Below are 17,842 nucleotides of genomic sequence, written 5' to 3'. Positions count from 1 at the left end.
ATGTTGTGGACAGGGTTTATATTTTAACACACTGCTTAGCTCTGGCTTGAGCATGACTGAATGTGCGCGCATCTATCTTGGCATCAGTTAGTGTTCTTCGTGGTTAAAAAAGAAAATTAAAACAAGATATGATGAAACTAACTACCTTTTTGACGGAGTTTTAACATCCATCCAGACCCGGCAACTAAATGTTCCATAATGCTAAGCTAAACATGTGACTCTTGAGTCTGCAGCAGTTTCCCCTTAAAGCAAACCATGCATATTGACTCCCTTCCTCTCAGAAGTGACACACCCACTGGAGGCATCAACATGCACAACAACTGAAATCCCTCAGCTGCTGTTTGCAAAGGCTAATTGTAAAAAAAAAAAAAAAAAAAAGGAATGTACGGGGGAGGAGTTACTATTTAGATTCATTTCATTGGGTCATCCCTTAAACCAGATTTTCCACGTTAAGTCCCCATCACTCACTCACTCTGGCCCTAATTATTTCCTCTCAAAACAAAGGGAAATATTTATATTATGTTACGTGTATAAATTTATTTTTTATCTAAATGTTGATGCCGATTGTGGGAGTGGTCCACTGTTTTGTTTTTTTGTTTTTTTGTTTTCAAATCCACTGCTGTGTTTCTTTAACGTGGGTCAATGTCACCTGTTCTAGGCCTTGGCCAGTATGAGTTTAAACACCCAGCCAATCCTGAACCTGGAGAAGTTCCAGGAAGTTCACGAGATGCCTCTGCTCCCTCCGGGACGAGACAAAGCCTCGCCGTCCTCCACGGAGTTCAACCCTCTCATCTACGGCAACGACGTAGATTCTGTGGACGTGGCCACCAGGCAAGATATGAACGTTTTTTTATTGGTCCATTGAATGAAATCTATTTTTGGATCCACCGATATGTAATTTTAGGGCCGCAAACTTGTTTGTATGTGCTCTTTACTGTGAAGCTTGTAGAGGCAACAAAAAAGTGTGTGTGTGTTTGTGTGTCATGTAATATTCGGCTGATTCCATTATTGGAACTCTCCTTTTATTACTTATCCGTCAGTATATCAGCCACCTATGTATTGTGCAATCCTAATTCTAATTCCATATATTTACAATAAAGAAAAAGATATTAAGCTAAACTAACTTTCTCTACAGGGTCGCCATGGTTCGCTTCTTCAACTCCCCAAATGTTCTCCAGGGGTTCCAGATGCACACTCGCACCCTGCGCCTCTTCCCTCGGCCCGTGGTGGCCTTTCAGTGCAACTCGTTTCTGGCGTCTCGGCCACGGCGCTCCTGTTTTGCAGATAAACTGTCTCATACCCAGGCGGTGGAGTTCTACGGAGAGTGGGCTCTGAATCCCACCAACCTCGCCTTTCAGAGGATACACAACAGTAAGGCTTGTACATGACGATGGTGTTCTGAACCGTGTTCAATCAAAGTTTTTAAAGCTTGATACACTTTACCCTTCTGTTTCAGACGTGTTCGACCCCTCCTTAATCGGAGACAAGCCCAAGTGGTACGCGCACCAGTTACAACCAGTGGTCTACCGAGTGTACGATGGGAGCTCCCAGCTGGTGGAGGCCATGGCTGGTCCCTTGGAGGATGAGGGCAACGAGTCTGACCCCACGGACAGGTAAAGCTTTGTTTACATTTTGTAATGAAAGAAGTAGAGCATTAAATGCATTATAAAGAGACGAATGATTAAATATCCTGTTAGTAATATTCTTTGCCTGCTAAATATTTACTCAAATGTAGATTAAGACTTCAGCTTTCTAAAGTATTAAGAAAAAAATTGTGCTTCTTTGTAAAAATCCTGTAACATGTTGTTATTGCTTTTATCAGTGAGCTATTTGTGATAATTGCATCTGAAAACAGGTTTACGGCTAAGTACCTCGACTACTTGCGTAGGCTGTTTCACTTGGGCGAGTATAAACTACCTTGAAGAAACCACAAGATGCTTTTTAATGAAAACATTCATTTGTTTAGTTGAGTTAATCATTTGCTGTTTCAGTCTTAGTTTCAGTGAGGCAGCTGTTATATTTAAGACAGAGATTATAGATATATTTTATTTGTTGCAGCGGCAGTGACAGCGAGGCGTACGACGACTCCAGCTCGTCCTATTCCTCACTCGGAGACCTTGTGAGTGAGATGATTCAAGGCGACATCCAGGGAGACACGCCGAGTGAGTTGTTGTTACGTCCCAAGTTCCGACTTCAACATATTCATACCCATATTCATATTCATACTCATACCATATTCATAAAATGCATGTTTGACGTTGATGTCTCAGGCTTGGACCCACCTACCCATGCTGCACTGGGAGACGCGAGCGAGGTCGAGTTTCAAGACCTTCGCGACTCCTCGGGTCCCCCAAGCGGGGACGCACCAGCCGAACCCTCCGATGGACAACCTCTCCGCTCAAGCTCCAGCACAACTGCAAGCTCAAGTCCCAGCACGATCATCCAGGGGGTCAACCAAGTGGGTGATTCGTTCAGAAAAGAGAAGAAAATTACAGTTTTGTTGTTGTTTTTGTTTGTTTCATATTGATGTAGAAGCTACATATTTTATATGTAGACAGGGCTTTATTTATTTTAACATGCGCTATACATTTTACAAGAATAGATATGACTAAACTAGAGGAAAGCAGAACTGATTTTAATGTATTCAAATGGAGAGCAATGTATTTAATCGTCCATAATTGACATTCATCTGTGTGTTCGTTCTTCCAGGAGCCAGGTGAAGCACCTGAAATTGAAGCATCAGCAGGTGCTGCCGTGTTACAGAACCCAGTCTCCGGACTGGCTGGTCCGCCGTTCCTCAAACCCCCGGTCGATTCTGGCCTGGCGGACTCCGCCAACAGAAAGCAAGAGTACGACAACCCGTACTTTGAGCCTCAGTATGGCTTCCCCTCAGAGGATGATCCTGATGGAGAGGAGCAAGTGGAGTCATACACCCCTCGATTCAACCAGAACCTCAATGGCAACAAGTGTGTTGAGCTTGTTCATCACTTGAATGAATGTGCTAATCATCATTCAAATGGGCTCTCTGACCGACCATGCAATGTTCTCCTATCAGAACCCGGCATGTCAGAACTACTTCCTCCATTCATGGTGGTCTTTGAATCTGTGGCGGTGTGGTGTGATGTGTGAATGCTTCAGAGTTCCCCATAATGAGTGGTTACGAATGTTCTGGTGTCTTTAGCAAGCGGTAATGTCTTTTGGTTGTTTGTTCAGGGTGCAGCGTCCTTTACGTCCCTGCAGCCTGAGGCTGCCAGGAGAGTCCGACGGGGAGGGAGACTCCCGCAACAGCTCGCCAAACTCCACCATTTCCAACAACAGCAATGACGGATTTGGAGGACTCATGTCGTTTGCCAGTAAGAACATTTGAATTATCGATTTGTTTCTTTTTCAGCCAAGTCCAGCTTGTGAAACTTGTGGAAGGGGACCCTGATTGCTGCGGGCTGGGATGACATGGAGCCGCCAAACCGATCACACCCGTCTGACCAAGTTCTTAAAGTCCAAGTGAAACCGAAGTTTAAACATGTTAAGCTTCTGTATTGTGACTTATTTCACAGTGAAACAAAACAATTGAGTAGCGTACAGCTTAGAATTTAGTATAATAGAGGCTCGTCGACTCTGCTTACACCTCCATCACCTGTTGTTGCATAATGAGGAAGAGGACGAAGTAAATGCACATACTCGAAAGAAAAAAAAACACTCCGAACAGTCGTTTTGCGTCATCCAGCGGAGATTCGTCTTTGTGCGGCAATGTTTCCCTTCAAGAAATTAGAGGAAGAAAATTCTTGCCCACATTTCTTCCTGTCTTCCTCCATGTTGCTCTGTTAGCTACTAACATACGCAAACAGTGAAGTGTGTTTTCATGAGAACGGTGTGGCTGATTAGTCTCGCATGGTTAGATGCCCCTGTGTGCAGGATGAGTCCTTAACCATTTGAAAAATAGTGTTTTTTTAATGTCAAAATCACTCTTTTTCTCATATATTTAGCATGCAACAGGAGATGAATAAACAAAAACACAGGGACACGGGATTAAAACTGTGAACATTTATTTTCCATGGCACTGAGTCTTTGAAGACCAAACAGCCAGCTGGAGCTTTAACACACCCCCTCACGAATCTGAAAAGGCCTTTTTAAATCCAGAGTGCGCTGTGGGAGTAGTTGCCTACGTGAGAGAGAGAGAGAACATGATGTTGCCTCGTCATGCAATGTTCTCTGTGCTTCTGACGAAACTCTCACCGCTCTTACAGTGTTGCTCACGGCGGCCCGTTGCAGGCCGCTGTTTTTAATCATGATAAAAAAAGCTCAGCACCAAACGCCTGACTGACAAGGTTGAAATCTGTTTGGTGAACTTGTTAGCTTTTTAGCAGCTAAAGAGCTGAATGTTTTCTTCAAAAGTTAGTGAGGATCCAAACTGGCTGAAAGGAGAGTAATTGCTCCACTTTTAAATTAATCAAGCCTGGTGGGAATTTGATCAAATTTGGCACAAATGTCTACTTTAAGGATGAACCAAATAGAATCTGGAGGTTAAAGCTCACTGCGATCTCACAAAACACTTTTTTGTTTTTAGTTATAACTCAAACGTCATTCTAGTGAGTTATACATCTGGACATTTTCATATTTACTCTTTCTGGGTGAGTTGTTTCTTGTTTAGACTGCCGAGACATGAGGCCAATAAGGGTAAACATCTTTTCCAAATTGTCTGTAAAGGGTAAATAATGTAAATTATGATACTTTTGTTATTGCATTTGAATTGCGTTCCTCTTTTCTCACTATATATTGTACTCTACTACAGGCAATCTGTACAAGAACCACGGCACCAGTTTCAGTTTGTCCAATCTGGCTCTTCCCAATAAAGCTGCGAGGGAGAAAACGCCGTTCCCCAGTTTGAAAGGTAGGAGGGCTACACGGCCGCTTTCACGTTTGTTCTGGATCCTCATGAGATTCTCTTGTCTGTCGTCATCTTAGTCAGTGGGATCTCTAAGGTAATGAGAAATGTTGATTTAAAAAGTAAAGAGTAGTGGAGAAAAAAATAGTAACTGTCTTTTAACATTTGTGTGTGACCCAATCATTTAATGTTTTTCCATCACTGGCTACATGTTTGCAGTCACATATCTATTATTAAGACGTTTTTATGCTTTTTGCCATTGAAATTTAGGTGACCCTCAAATACTAGGACTTTATTCTCTCGTTTTCTAATATACACTATCGGTTAAAAGTCTGGGGTCACCCAAACAAATTTTCAGTTTCTTCGCAAGTTCTCGCATGGAATAGCCTTCATTTCTAAGAACAAGAATAGACTGGCGAGTGGCCATTTTGAGAGTATAATCTAACCTGCAAATGTGATGCTCCAGATACTCAACTCGCTCAAAGGAAGGCCAGTTGTATAGCTTCTCTCACCAGCAGAACTGTTTTCAGCTGTGCTAACATCATTGCACAAGGTTTTTCAAAGGTTTTCTAATCATCCGTTAGTCTTCAAAGGCAATTAGCAAACACAATGTACCATGAGAACACTGGAGTGATAGTCGTTGGAAATGGGCCTCTGTACGCCGATGTAGATATTTATTTAAAGACCAGACAATTCCACCTAGACTAGTTGTTTACCACATTAACAATGTATATAGAGTATTTCTGATTAATTTAATGTTCTCCTTATTAAAAATCTGTGCTTTTCTTTGAAGAATAGGGACATTTCTAAGTGACCCCAAACTTTTTAACTGTAGTGTACTATTCTACAGAAAAATAATAATCATAAATATGTTTGTGGCCACTGCTTATCCACTAAAAAATTATAATCCATAAAATATATAAATTTGTCAAAACGAAAGAAGTAGAAATACTTTTTTCAGTATTTCTTTAAATTCCTTTTTTTTACTTAAGTATTCTTATTTAATTAATTTGTCTGTCCTTTGTCTTTAATATTTTTTTTGAATTTCTTTTTTTTGGGTAAAAGAATATTTCAATATTGATGTTGAGGAGGAAATGGAGCAAGCAGGTTTGTAGATCTGCTTTTAATGCTTGACTTTCTCTTCCCACTGGATTGCCAAATGGATATGGTGCTATTTTAAAGGAGACTATTGAGGATGTATCAAACAAAGTTTTTCTCTCAAGATTAATGGGAAAATCCACTGAAACGCAGATTTGATTTTACCACAGTGATTAGAAGAGATGATCAACGATTTCTCATGTGCTATTTTCCTCGTTAATTTTTCTTTTTTTAAATTATTTTTCTTAAATTGTTTTCCCCATTACCATTAGCTGAGAGTTTTCTAAGGTGTTCAAGCACTCATACAATTAGTAGCAGATAAATGTGGCAAGGTAGCTCAAGCGAACTGCACAATATATGGTTTTAATAAGGACTCAGATGTTGAGACATTAGATAAACTGCAGTTATGCATGAATGGAAACCTAAACAAAACAAAATTAATCCAATTACGGTCGCAGCCTTTTCTCAAACAGAGAACTGTTTTGCAGACAAAATCGGTCACGCTTTGCTTAAGTTAGAGAGACGGAACATTGCACTCGGGAACAGAGCAATTAAACTGATTAATATTTAGGATATTTGTTTTGTAATTTTTGGGTGAGGATGGTTTTAAGATGCAAATACAAATTGTATTCCGGCTGGATTTTCACTTTAAATGAGAGAAAAAACAGGTGAAGAAGCATGGCAATCTAACTCAATAGCTCCACCCCAAGTGGAATAGCTGCCATAGAAAATGTTCTGCCCCTTTTTGATTCTGATGTGTTTTGTCTTTGTCGTTCAGATGACCCTGAAAGCCCGGGTATGTCATGTCTGGTGTGATAGGTTTTATTTTTAGCCCCCTGACTAGGCAGCTCTTGATCCTTGAAGTGACCTCTACCCATATTCCACCCTTTTTCTCAGCATAGGACTAAGATAGAATACCTTTTAACGTCTTTCATAGCTCTCTATGTCCCTTCTGTTCCTTTGCTGTTTTTCTCTGTGTGACTGTGGGAGTCTTTATGATGCACGCATACACCGTCAAAAGATGTCTTTTTTGACTGCAAGTGGTGTGGCATCTGCACATCCTCACGATTACAAGAAGGATGCTCAGTCCATTTTTAACTGCATTAACCTAATTAATGTTTCTGTAGTGTCGTTTATGTGACCTTCACATAATGGTCTCTCGGTGAAAGAAGTGTTTTCCCCACCTACCTCCCGACTCATGTGTTTTACCTTGCTTGCTTGTGTGGCGGCTCCTGAGTGTTTCCTTTTACCTTTTGGGGTTTACTCAGCAATTTCACACAATGTTTTTCACAAAAATCTATTGACGATCTCAGGTTTTCTGATCAAGTATTTTACTGTGTATCATGATTTATTTTTTTGTGCTAAAAACAGGATTCCTGCCTGGCAACATGCACACATTCTACTTAATCCATTGCTCTTTACATTTTTACAGTTAAACTGGAGTGTTGAGCATTATTCACATGGTTCAGGCCACTGATGTGTAAATGTTGAATGTGTTGCCCATAGACGTAGAATAAGGAGGAGAACGGATATTTAACTTTTCTGTGGACTTTTTGACTAGTAAAAAAATAAAATGATTAGTTTTCACAGTGACAACCCGCGTCTTTGGGACTGTTCAGTGTTGCTGCTGCAGAGACGACTGGCTGGCTCGGTAGCTAGGTAGCTTGAGTGTGCGTGAGGCAAAGGGATTATTAAACCCAGCACTGCTGCTGGTCACCAGCCTGCTGTTCAGTTCAGTTACTGTAACCAATGTAGCATCAAAGCATGGTGGGATTAGCTGGTGAGCTAATACCACCATGCTTTGATGCTACACCGGTTTGATGCTTTGATGCTACACTGGTTACAGATAACAAAGGTAACAAAGTTGTCACTCGTCTGTTGATGAATGCAACTTGCTATAAGTCGGTAAGGTTTATACGAAAGTAAAAAAATGGCCACGACTCTGTCCCGCTATGTTGATTTGAATTGGGAATGTCCGTAGTACTCCTGTTCTACTTTTATGTCGTTGCAAAACACACTGCTTTATTCATCATATCAAACACACTCAGGGTTCATACCATCATCAGAAGATATTGTCGTCCTGTCTTTTCGGTCCGTCCCCTTTCTACTTTCTTATTTTGTTGTTCTGCGGCCATATTGAGTGTGCATGCCTGTTGTGTTATGGGTTGATGTTCAGACAGGTTGTGTCTGGGCCCTTTTTTTCGTGGCACTAATTCTGGGTTTTGTGTGCAGTATTTGGGCTAAATTCTCTAATGGAGATAATTACAGAGGCTGGCCCGGGGAGCGGAGAAGGTGGGTTCTGCCCTTTCATTGAGTGAGCTGCATGTTGCTCCAAGACGGTCAGCTACATCTCCCAGCATCCCCCTCTGTCTACCCACATTTCAGCCACCGTGTGTGTGTGTGTGTCCTCAAAGGTCTAGTGGAGCATTATGTCTGTTGTGTTATCAAGCTGCCATTCACAGTGACTTTTTCCCTTCCCCAGACTAACTGTTATTTAACTCCACCGTATGTTAGTTTATTTATTGAACTAGTGTTATCACAGGAAAGTTTCAAAGGACTTGTAAATATTAAAAAAATATACCTAGAGGTAACATCGGTCTTCTGAGGAAGAAGTAAAACAATACATCAAGCAACAACTAGCCACAGGGAAGCAAATGATGAACAAGACGCTGAACAGGATGTTGGAGATGAAGAATGAGAATACAATGTGCTAAAATAATCCCCAGCGTGCTTTGTTTCCCATTGTTGTTCTTGTCCTTTATGCTCCCACAGAGTATAAATGGGGTTGGACCCAATCATGCTGCGATTGTGCTGCACACAATGAGCAGTGACTACAATAAAAAAAGGAAGCAAATTCTAAACTTAACTGGTGTAAAATCTTTATTTGCCCGGCATGATACCGGTTGTCTCAATGTTTGTCATGCAAACTCCAACCTGGTGGATGATTTATGATTGTGTCAACAATGCAGGTGTTTAGATTAGGTTTTTTTTCTGTTTCCTTTTGAGTTGTTGGGGAAGATTGAGCTGAGGCTGTCACTGAGGCTTTGGATTAATGTCACAGTACTGAAACAATAATAAGTTCACCGGGGGCAGTGTAATATTTCAAAAATGGATCGAAAGGGGTTCCTAATTAAAGTAAATTTACTATTTTGAATTTCAATTGTTTCTCTATTTCTTCACTTGTACTCTGGGGTTTTTCACGGGAAGTTAATTATGTCTCTGGTGGTGTCATATTCATGAGGCAGTTGTAATGTTGTTTTTGTTACCCTACTGTGAAAGAGAGAGAAGTTTAATAATCCACAGAACTAGTCAGATGGCTCTCAGCAGCAGATGGCAATTAAAGACACAATGCAACAACAATAGACACACAATGCTGCAGGAATGAGTCGGCAAAAAAGCAAGTGAGGCACCTGAACACGAGACCAGTGATCCATGCAATGCGTCTGAGATTAAACCTCTCAAAGTATCAGTCTTAATCATCCAATGGTGCTGCACATCACAAACCCTTCTGACTAAACTCACAAACCAACACTAGTTATTCAGTCCTCGTCTGCGATGGCAGCACACCAGTTCTTCCTCTGCTTCTGACAGTCGCATCAGAACGTCTCCAATCAATTCATAAAGTAGGCCATCCCAGATAGAAAAGTCACCTGCAGCTCACAATACAATGTTCTGCCTCCCCGAAGGCTTTCCGTTTTTTTTTCTTGTCCGTGCGGGTTTCCAATTAGGTTTGAATCTAAACTGTTCCCTATCCATCAAGTTGATCATACAATGTTTCAGTCGCGTCTGCTCCACAGAAAGTGGGCAGAGCTGATGCTAGTCGATAACAGAAATGTGTGGGGTTTGAGTCCAGAAGTTAGCTTGATTATTGGTTGACCATCTACTCCATGAAGTAATCTATAATTGACGAGCGATAATTATCAAGTATTTCACGTCTCTTTTTCTTTATGAATGTGAACGGCGTAAGTGACCGACTGACTGAGGGATTCATAACTTCCCACCTGGACGGGTCAAAGCAGGCCTAACATCCAGCTGATGATACTAGAGTGATGCTTTGCTGATGAACTTCTTGTTGTTGCTGTTGTTTGCAAGCTGACCGGTTGAATTAAAGTTTTTTTCTGGTCCAGACTTTGGCATTGAAATGTGCTTCACTACAATCCCTGCCTTATTACTCAAGTTGACCAATCATTTGACACCAAAGGGTAAACATCATTTAAAAAGAGCTGCAGCTTCAAAGTGTCCTCCATTAATAGACCACTGGGCTCTTCTAACTAAAGTTAAAAGCTGCAGGCCGACCAACGAATAATATTGATGGAAACCTTCAGCCTGAGACTCCAGTGGGTTCCCAACAAACTTTTTAATTTATCCTGAGTTATGTCTGGCCACATTCATCTTTCACAAAATCCATAACAGCTTCTCCTGCAGTAATGTGTGGTCATAAAGAGCCATCGGGGTGGTGTGTCTGAGAACAAATCATAAAGTGATTGCAATATTAGCAAACAGCTATGCTTCATTGGTTTTCAAACAAAAAAACATGCCGAAAGATTTCCACTTGTGCAATCAAAGAACTGGTATTGGGAACAAAACCTTGTCTCTCGTCCCCATGACACTCCAGCAATAATAATAAACAATAGCTGCCCGCTGTCACGCAAAAGTGACAATAAACCAGTCTGTCGTGACAGATGTTGGATCAGAAAAGCTTTTCCGTCCCCTGCATGTAGGATGTTCCTTTCATGCCTTCAGAAACAGAATCCACCAGAAACTAAAAGGAAAAAGTGTTTCAGCTCAACCCTTAAATGTGTCTATTTTTTTAATGATTGTATAGTTGAGGTCCAACTCTCTAAATAAACATATGACTGTGTGGGGCTGTAGAGCTGTGGATCACTGTTTGCACCTAAAGGCAAAGTTTAGTACTTTAAGTTTAGTAAGTTTAGTGCAGGTGCTGCTCAGGATCCATTATACGGCTGAAGCTCGGTGCTTGAGATTGTGCAACATTTGCATAACAATTCTGATTGTCAAAAATAATATTGATCTGACCACATGACTACCATTCAGGTCCACTCATAATTCCTCTGCGTTATAAAGTTGAGTTGTATTTCCTCATCCTGAGAACGAGTGCAAAGGGACTCTTGCAGGAAGCATTCCCAACCAGGTTGTTTGACGTTCAAACTAGCGGGCTCATTGATTACTTTAACGATCAACAGTCGGATGATTGGTTGGATTTCTGGCACATTGGGGATTCTGGTTCTGCCGTCTTGCCAGTACAAACTGTAGCGGGGTTGTTTTGTAATTATTCGTGTAGTATTTCACGTGGTGCGTAATGTGTCTTGGATTCCAAACTAAACTTTTCTGCAGAACACTCTCCATATCGTCTGCATCGTCCAGCTTTCTGTGGCTTCATGTTTTTATTTATTTATTTATTTCTCATGCTGCGGTTTATAGGATATCCAAAAATAAATGTTTGTGAACATCGATGAGGACGAGGCCACCTTATATTAAACGCAGACCAAACGGGGATCTGTGTTTACGCGATGGACCGTTCATGAGAAGCGGACACAGTCGCATCGGGTTGTATTTATGATTGAGACGTAACCGATTTGTTTACTGAGGGATTAAATCAAGAGATAGACTTCTATACAACCAGAGCAGTCGCCTCCTGATGGCCAGTAAAGAGAATGCAGCTTTAACACATGAAGCATAGACTTCTATGCAACCAGAGGAGTCGCCCCCTGGTGGTGAGTAGAGAGATATATTTGATCATAATTGATAAGTATAGAATGAGTCATAAAAGTTGCAGGTTCTGGCCATAAAGAAAAGCCAATTTAAAATGTGTAGTGGGAGTTGACACAATGTGCATAGCCCAACTTTAAATAGAATGATTTAAACAAAGAAATATGTATTTATGTAATGTAATTTATGAAATGTATTTAACTTTACGTTTAAGTCATTAATAGTATGAGGAAAAATTGACAGTGCCTCTTAAGTATAAAAAAGAGTTCTTCTGCAACAAGATATGACTCATTAATGAGCCGCTTCATTAAACGCTGCAGTGGTTTGGACTTAAGTCTGGGTTAAGTCTCTTATGTAATAATTTGAGCCAAAAATGTTTAGAGCCTCATTTATCATGATATTCTAATCTAATGCTAAAAGCATTGACGCTGTCCCGACTCGTGGTTCCCTCTCTGATGCCGAGCATCATTTTTACAGCGAGTTGCTACGTGAAGTTGGTTTGCAGCTCCTTTTCCTCGTCTCTTTATTTTCTTTCATGCATGACCTCACCGATGTAGTTGCTGTACACACTCTCCTCCGTCTGACCTCACATCTCTGCGTGTGATGCCAACACCAAAAGCACCATTTAGACTCCCGTGTGTGTGTGTGTGTGTGTGTGTGTGTGTGTGTGTGTGTGTGTGTGTGTGTGTGTGTGTGTGTGCGTGTGCGCGCGCGCACACTGTGTCCCCGTTTGCTTTGTCCTTCTCCTCCTTTGTTGTAATAATAGACTCCAGCAGCTCAGTGCTGCAGTAGATAACCTTCAGTAGAGTCCAGGTGTGTCTGTCCTCTTCACACAGTGATGTCAACGTTGATGTGGTAGCTTTAAAAAAAACTAAAAGACTAGTTTAAAAGTTGATTACTGTCCTGGTTTACTTTTCCTGGTGAGCTTGTGTGTGTCCAGTTCTTGTCTATTGTGTGATCTTCTGTTTAGTGACCTTTTGTGTGTGAGTTATTTTGGTTTGCTTGCTATGTGGCGTTCAGGAACCTCATTGTTCATGTTTCTTGTTCCAGGCGCTCGTGCACCTCGAGCCCTCGTGGACCAGAAGTCTTCGGTAATCAAGCACAGTCCAACCGTGAAGAGGGAGTCGCCCTCTCCCCAGGGCCGAGTCAACAACACGAGGTAATGACCTCAACTTCCGTCTTGCGGCGTGACAGATTCGGAAGATACAGTCACGCCATGTATTTACATTTTCATCCGTTGAACAGCTGTTGAATGCGACTGCTCTTTTGATTCAGTGAGAACCAGCAGTTCCTGAAGGAAGTGGTGCAGAGCGTTCTGGAGGGTCAGGGAGTCGGCTGGCTGAACATGAAAAAAGTGCGCCGCCTGCTGGAGAACGAGCAGCTTCGCGTCTTTGTGCTAAGCAAGCTGAACCGAGCAATCCAGTCGGAGGAGGACGCCAGACAGGAGATCATACGTGATGTGGTGAGATGCGTGTTTGTGCCCCCAAAAATGTAAACGGATGAGCCAGAAGATGCACAATATTCACCTCAAAGCCAGAAGAATCAATGTAAAAGTTATTTAATACTTTATTTTTTATTTACTATGAGTAGCAAACTTATTTGCAAATACTGATTTTGTGCATATATAGGATAATGTAGTTTTTTTGTTTGTATTAAAACATTTTATTATATCTAGCCTGCAACTATTTTCATTGTTGATTATTCTGAATAATTTCACGTCATACAATTTGGTCTATAAAATGTCAGAAAATATTAAATATAATATCCTACAGCTTAAGTTGATGCATTCAGGTTGCTTGTTTTATTTAGCAATGAACAAAGATGTTCAGTGTAAGATCCCATGTGATGGGAAAAAAGCATTCCTCCCATTTGACATGTTGGACTCTGTTTGAACCATTTTAACAATATCTGAACTAAGATTTAAACCAGATCAAAACAATTACACTCTTATCAAAATGGTCTGAATGCGCATACAGTGTAGTTTTTTAGCTGTAAGTTACTTGATTCTTAATCTTATCGACACACTGTTGGTCACAGTCAAGTGAAGTCGCTGACTTAGACTTAAATGTCAAAAGTCACAATCGCCCTCGTTGTCTTGTGGGAAGTCCTCGTAAACCTTGTCATTGTGTTTTTGCTTCAAGGAGGTGAGCAGAAAGGTGTACAAAGGCATGCTGGACATCTTGAAGTGCACGGTTTCCAGTCTGGAGCACTCTTACACCAACGCAGGACTCGGAGGAATGGCCAGTGTCTTCAACTTACTGGAAATAGCACGCACACATTATCAAACCAAAGGTACGTCCCACACACGGGTTCCCGCTTTTCTTGCCGCATTGTGTTATTTATGCAAAGTAGAGAACCAAAAGTCTGTCAGCTTATTTATTTTAACGCTTGTCCATGTCTTCGTTTTGTCTTTGAATTAATACTTCGTAAGCTGCTGAATTCACTAAAACATTAACTGCAATTTTCAAGTTTTGTCTAAAACTACTAACCCTCTCCCAGTTTAAACCTCCTCATATTTTGTTTTTCTTCAACGGCGATGAACGCTTGTCTCTGGCCCCTTCCCTTTTCACTCTGGTAAATTGGTAGACCCAGAAAAGCGCAAACGAAGCCCCACAGACAGCGCCGGCAGTCCAGGGAGTAAAGACAGTCCTTCTGGTTGCACGGAGCCCGCCAGACCTCAGGGCCTCCTGAACGTTCCCCACCTGCAGCTGCCGCACCACGCGATGGGCAGAGGAGCCCGCCATTTTGATACGCGGAGTCTGAATGAGGAGAACTTTATTGCCTCGATTGGTGTGTACATCACTCCGGCCCCGGTTGCATGTGCACTGTGAGATCCCCGACCCCACACCCCCTACAAGCTCATGAACCTTAATACTAGTCCCCCTTTCCTCCAACCTTTTCAAAGAAAGATCCCTTCACTTGTCCCCAACAGATTCAGGATATTCCACACACTTTGACCTGAAATACTGGAAATAATAATTGGAATTGACTTTATAAAATAAATCTGAACGAAAAAAGAAATGTTACCCTGTGTCTGGTAACCATTAAAAGAAAAAACCAAAACAAATTTAATTCAGAATTTAGCCCTGGTTGCAGTGTTGAAAAGTGTGTGTAATGTTTCCCTGTTTTCCAGCCTGAACTGCGTGTGTTTGTCTCCCTCCTTCCTCAAACATCTGTGCCCCTGTTTGCCTCCTCCTCCTCTCTGGACCCCTGTCGTGAGCCTCTTAGCACCGTGAATGCATGTCTTTTTGTTTTGGTCTTCCAATACCTAAAATCTGCAGTAGCGGACAAAAGGGAAAAAACGGAGGTATGTGCATCGAGAAAATCGGTGCCCGTCTGTGCCTTTACTGCAGGTTTCTGCGAGGCGTGCTGTATGAAAAAAATATATAAATTGCAGCTCCCTTCGCTCTCAGCATGGCGGGTGGAAGCAACACTCCCCAGTAAACAGTCCCAGTTTCCCCCCCAATTTTTTCTATTTAGTCAAACTAACTGACTCAGAAAGTCCGTAATAATCTCTTCACCACTTAATTTCCTGAGACTGATTCTGGGTCTGTGTACGGGGGACACTTTGAGTCGCCCACCCTGACGCCTCTCCCACCCGCACCCCTTCTCTTCCTGTTAGAAAAGTTGCACCTTCAATTCTACAGTTTTGCTGTGAGACTTGCATCCCGGCTTCTGCAACTGCTCCATTTCACCCGCTGGCTAGTCGGCCTTTCGAATACACACCCCCTCGCCCCGCCCTCCCTCATCCCACGCTCTTTTCCGACTCAAACATCTCCCGCCCTTTTGCTCTGGAGAGCCAGACAAATGCAGTCGATGGCCTGCGATCGCAGCCGCAGCTCATGCCGACGTCACTGTGTGGCTCCCCAGGCTGGAAGGCCGGGAGCTCTGGGTGTGTTGTAATGTTACCGTAGCAGCTGTTGCACAACCTTAGCTCCAACTCGACAGCAAAATACTTTTCATTTTGTCCAGATTGACGCGCAGCTGCATGCGAACATTACAAAACGCCCCCATTCAACAAATGACAGATCCTCAGTGCTTACTTTTGTTTTTGTTTTGATTTCAATGCTCATCCCCCATACATGCCTTTTCAAACCAGCTCTCTGACTCTCTCTCTGTCTTTCTCTCCTTGCTTGCAATGCATCTTGGGTAGAATTGTGGAGCAAGCACCAGGATAAGCAAAAAGCTATGGAAAAACCACAGAGTAAGAGACTTTTCACACACGAAAAAAAACAACAAAAAAAGAGATTGAGGTGTTAAGCTGTTGACCTTTTTCCACCCCGTTCTCTCCCACCTTTTCAAACTTACTAGTGTCTTTATACATGAATAAATAAAAAGACTCCTAATAAGAATGTATGACTGGGTTACGAATAAAATTGTAGGCATGGATTGGATTCTATATGTTCCACTAATAAGATGTCGATCGAGTTAACTTCAACTGAGAATGAGATACGCTGATGTTCTAGCTTTGTACTGCTCATGACACTGCATTCCTCTAACTGCAGTATATTTTGGTATCCTCTAGTGGTTTTATTGCTGTATTTAAATTGAGGGTCACATCATTTCTCACAGATTTATTGCTGTGAGAAATGAAGCCCCTGTTAGAGCTCATGTGTTTATTCCAGGCTTGAGATGGCAGCCAGTCTTGGTATGTTTTTTTCAAATTTTTTACTGTTCTTCCAGAAGGAATTATTACAATATGTGCTTGTTTTACTATGATACACTATTTAATGATCTCCAACCAACTCATGCGGGAATGACTATATACTATAATAAGTATGTATTTATTCATTAATTCTCCCTGGCGACCGTTTTTAGTTTGCATTATTTTATTCTATATCATTTAAAATATAATTTTAAATGTTATAGATATGTTTCAGGGTTTTAGGGCTGAACAATTAATCCAATTAGTTTTTAAATATTGTCCTGTTGCAGAGATCTCCTGACAGACACATTATATTCTACAGATGTAAGAAAATACCTTGTTTTGGTACAGATCTCCCACAAAAACCACATAATAATTGTAATATGATTTTAGAGAATATGATGTAATATTCCCTCTAATATCGCAAATTGTACTGCAATTAAATACAAATTTTAAAGTTGACTTTCACATAAAAACTTTCTTTCCAGTGTTTTTTTTTAAGTTTATTTTGACCCCATGCTTCAAGATGATCTGCACTTTAAACTTTTTCTCCCCCCCCAGTTTCAAGTGACTTGCTGTTCGTTGTGTATTTACAGCTTGTAGTTCACAGTTGTTGACACATTTTTTAATTTAATAAATGGTTTGCAAAAGTTAACGATCACCAAAATAAATAAAAGAACAACAAGGAAGCGTACTGATCTACTCGTCAGCACGCCTGTGTCCGCCGACGCGACGAATCCCAACGTTCAAACAGAAAACGTCTCCTTTTACGTCCACCAGTTTGTCTGCATGCCTAACTGCTTGTGTCTGATGGTTGGTTTGTTGTCACTTGGGCCACATTTGCTTTGAGACTTGAGAATTAATGTCACGCTCTTGCAGTTTTGTTTATTTGTAATTTCTTTTCTCCCAGTTTGATGGCGCTCTGTGCTTGTAACTTCCCTGTGATCTTTAAACCCCTCCATCTGTTGATGCTCATTGTATTCAGAAAGGTGTGATAACATTCTAATAAAACATGTTTTCATACCTCTTTTTAGATTACATGTATTATAGTCACTATATTTCAGTTAGAGCCAGCTTAAGGCTCTGAGTCTTTGCTCTCAAAAGGCAGTTGATGCTTTGCTGTGTAATGCCGTGTTTAAACGGAGGCTTTGGCACTAAAGATGGACGTAGCGTCGGTGTTGCTGTGCTGTGCTGGCTTTGAGTGAGGCGACTCCCGGTAAGGCAAGAAGATGATGACGTCCCCGTCCATGGAAACGTGCTGATTGTCGTGGTTCTGTCCTTCAGGGTCTGACGGGACGAAGCAGCAGCGCCCCCAGGTGGCCGACGCTGAGGAGAAGAAATCCCAGATCAGTGCCGACAGTGGCCTCGGGGTCACATCTGGATCTCAGGTCTGTTCGTGGAGTATTGAAGTGTGATTTTTACTGCTGCTACACTAAAGTATACCAATGTATCCCCCGCTGTGTTTCTTCTCCTCCTTTTTGGTTTGC

The 17,842-nt window shown here is 41.6% G+C and overlaps 1 protein-coding gene across 18 annotated transcripts in view; it reads left to right on the top strand.

Moving 5' to 3' along the window:
* Positions 1–17,842, top strand: part of madd (MAP-kinase activating death domain) — a 47,008-nt gene that overhangs the window by 17,156 nt on the left and 12,010 nt on the right. For 15 of the 18 annotated variants that reach the window (XM_068577294.1, XM_068577285.1, XM_068577367.1 and 12 more), the window contains 14 exons: positions 659–831; positions 1,136–1,371; positions 1,457–1,613; positions 2,059–2,162; positions 2,271–2,458; positions 2,710–2,966; positions 3,214–3,353; positions 4,790–4,888; positions 12,761–12,869; positions 12,986–13,172; positions 13,852–14,002; positions 14,297–14,500; positions 15,864–15,914; positions 17,640–17,743. In XM_068577294.1, the coding sequence (XP_068433395.1) occupies positions 659–831; positions 1,136–1,371; positions 1,457–1,613; positions 2,059–2,162; positions 2,271–2,458; positions 2,710–2,966; positions 3,214–3,353; positions 4,790–4,888; positions 12,761–12,869; positions 12,986–13,172; positions 13,852–14,002; positions 14,297–14,500; positions 15,864–15,914; positions 17,640–17,743 (2,160 nt within the window). The remainder of the gene's footprint in view (positions 1–658; positions 832–1,135; positions 1,372–1,456; positions 1,614–2,058; positions 2,163–2,270; positions 2,459–2,709; positions 2,967–3,213; positions 3,354–4,789; positions 4,889–12,760; positions 12,870–12,985; positions 13,173–13,851; positions 14,003–14,296; positions 14,501–15,863; positions 15,915–17,639; positions 17,744–17,842) is intronic. The other 3 variants (XM_068577302.1, XM_068577268.1, XM_068577327.1) reach the window with 3 other exon arrangements.

The sequence above is a fragment of the Clinocottus analis genome, unplaced genomic scaffold (genome assembly GCF_023055335.1).
Source record: "Clinocottus analis isolate CAN_PGR_092001 unplaced genomic scaffold, fCliAna1.0.p SCAF_1, whole genome shotgun sequence".
Taxonomy (NCBI): domain Eukaryota; kingdom Metazoa; phylum Chordata; class Actinopteri; order Perciformes; family Cottidae; genus Clinocottus; species Clinocottus analis.
This window is presented reverse-complemented; position numbering and strand designations above follow the sequence as displayed.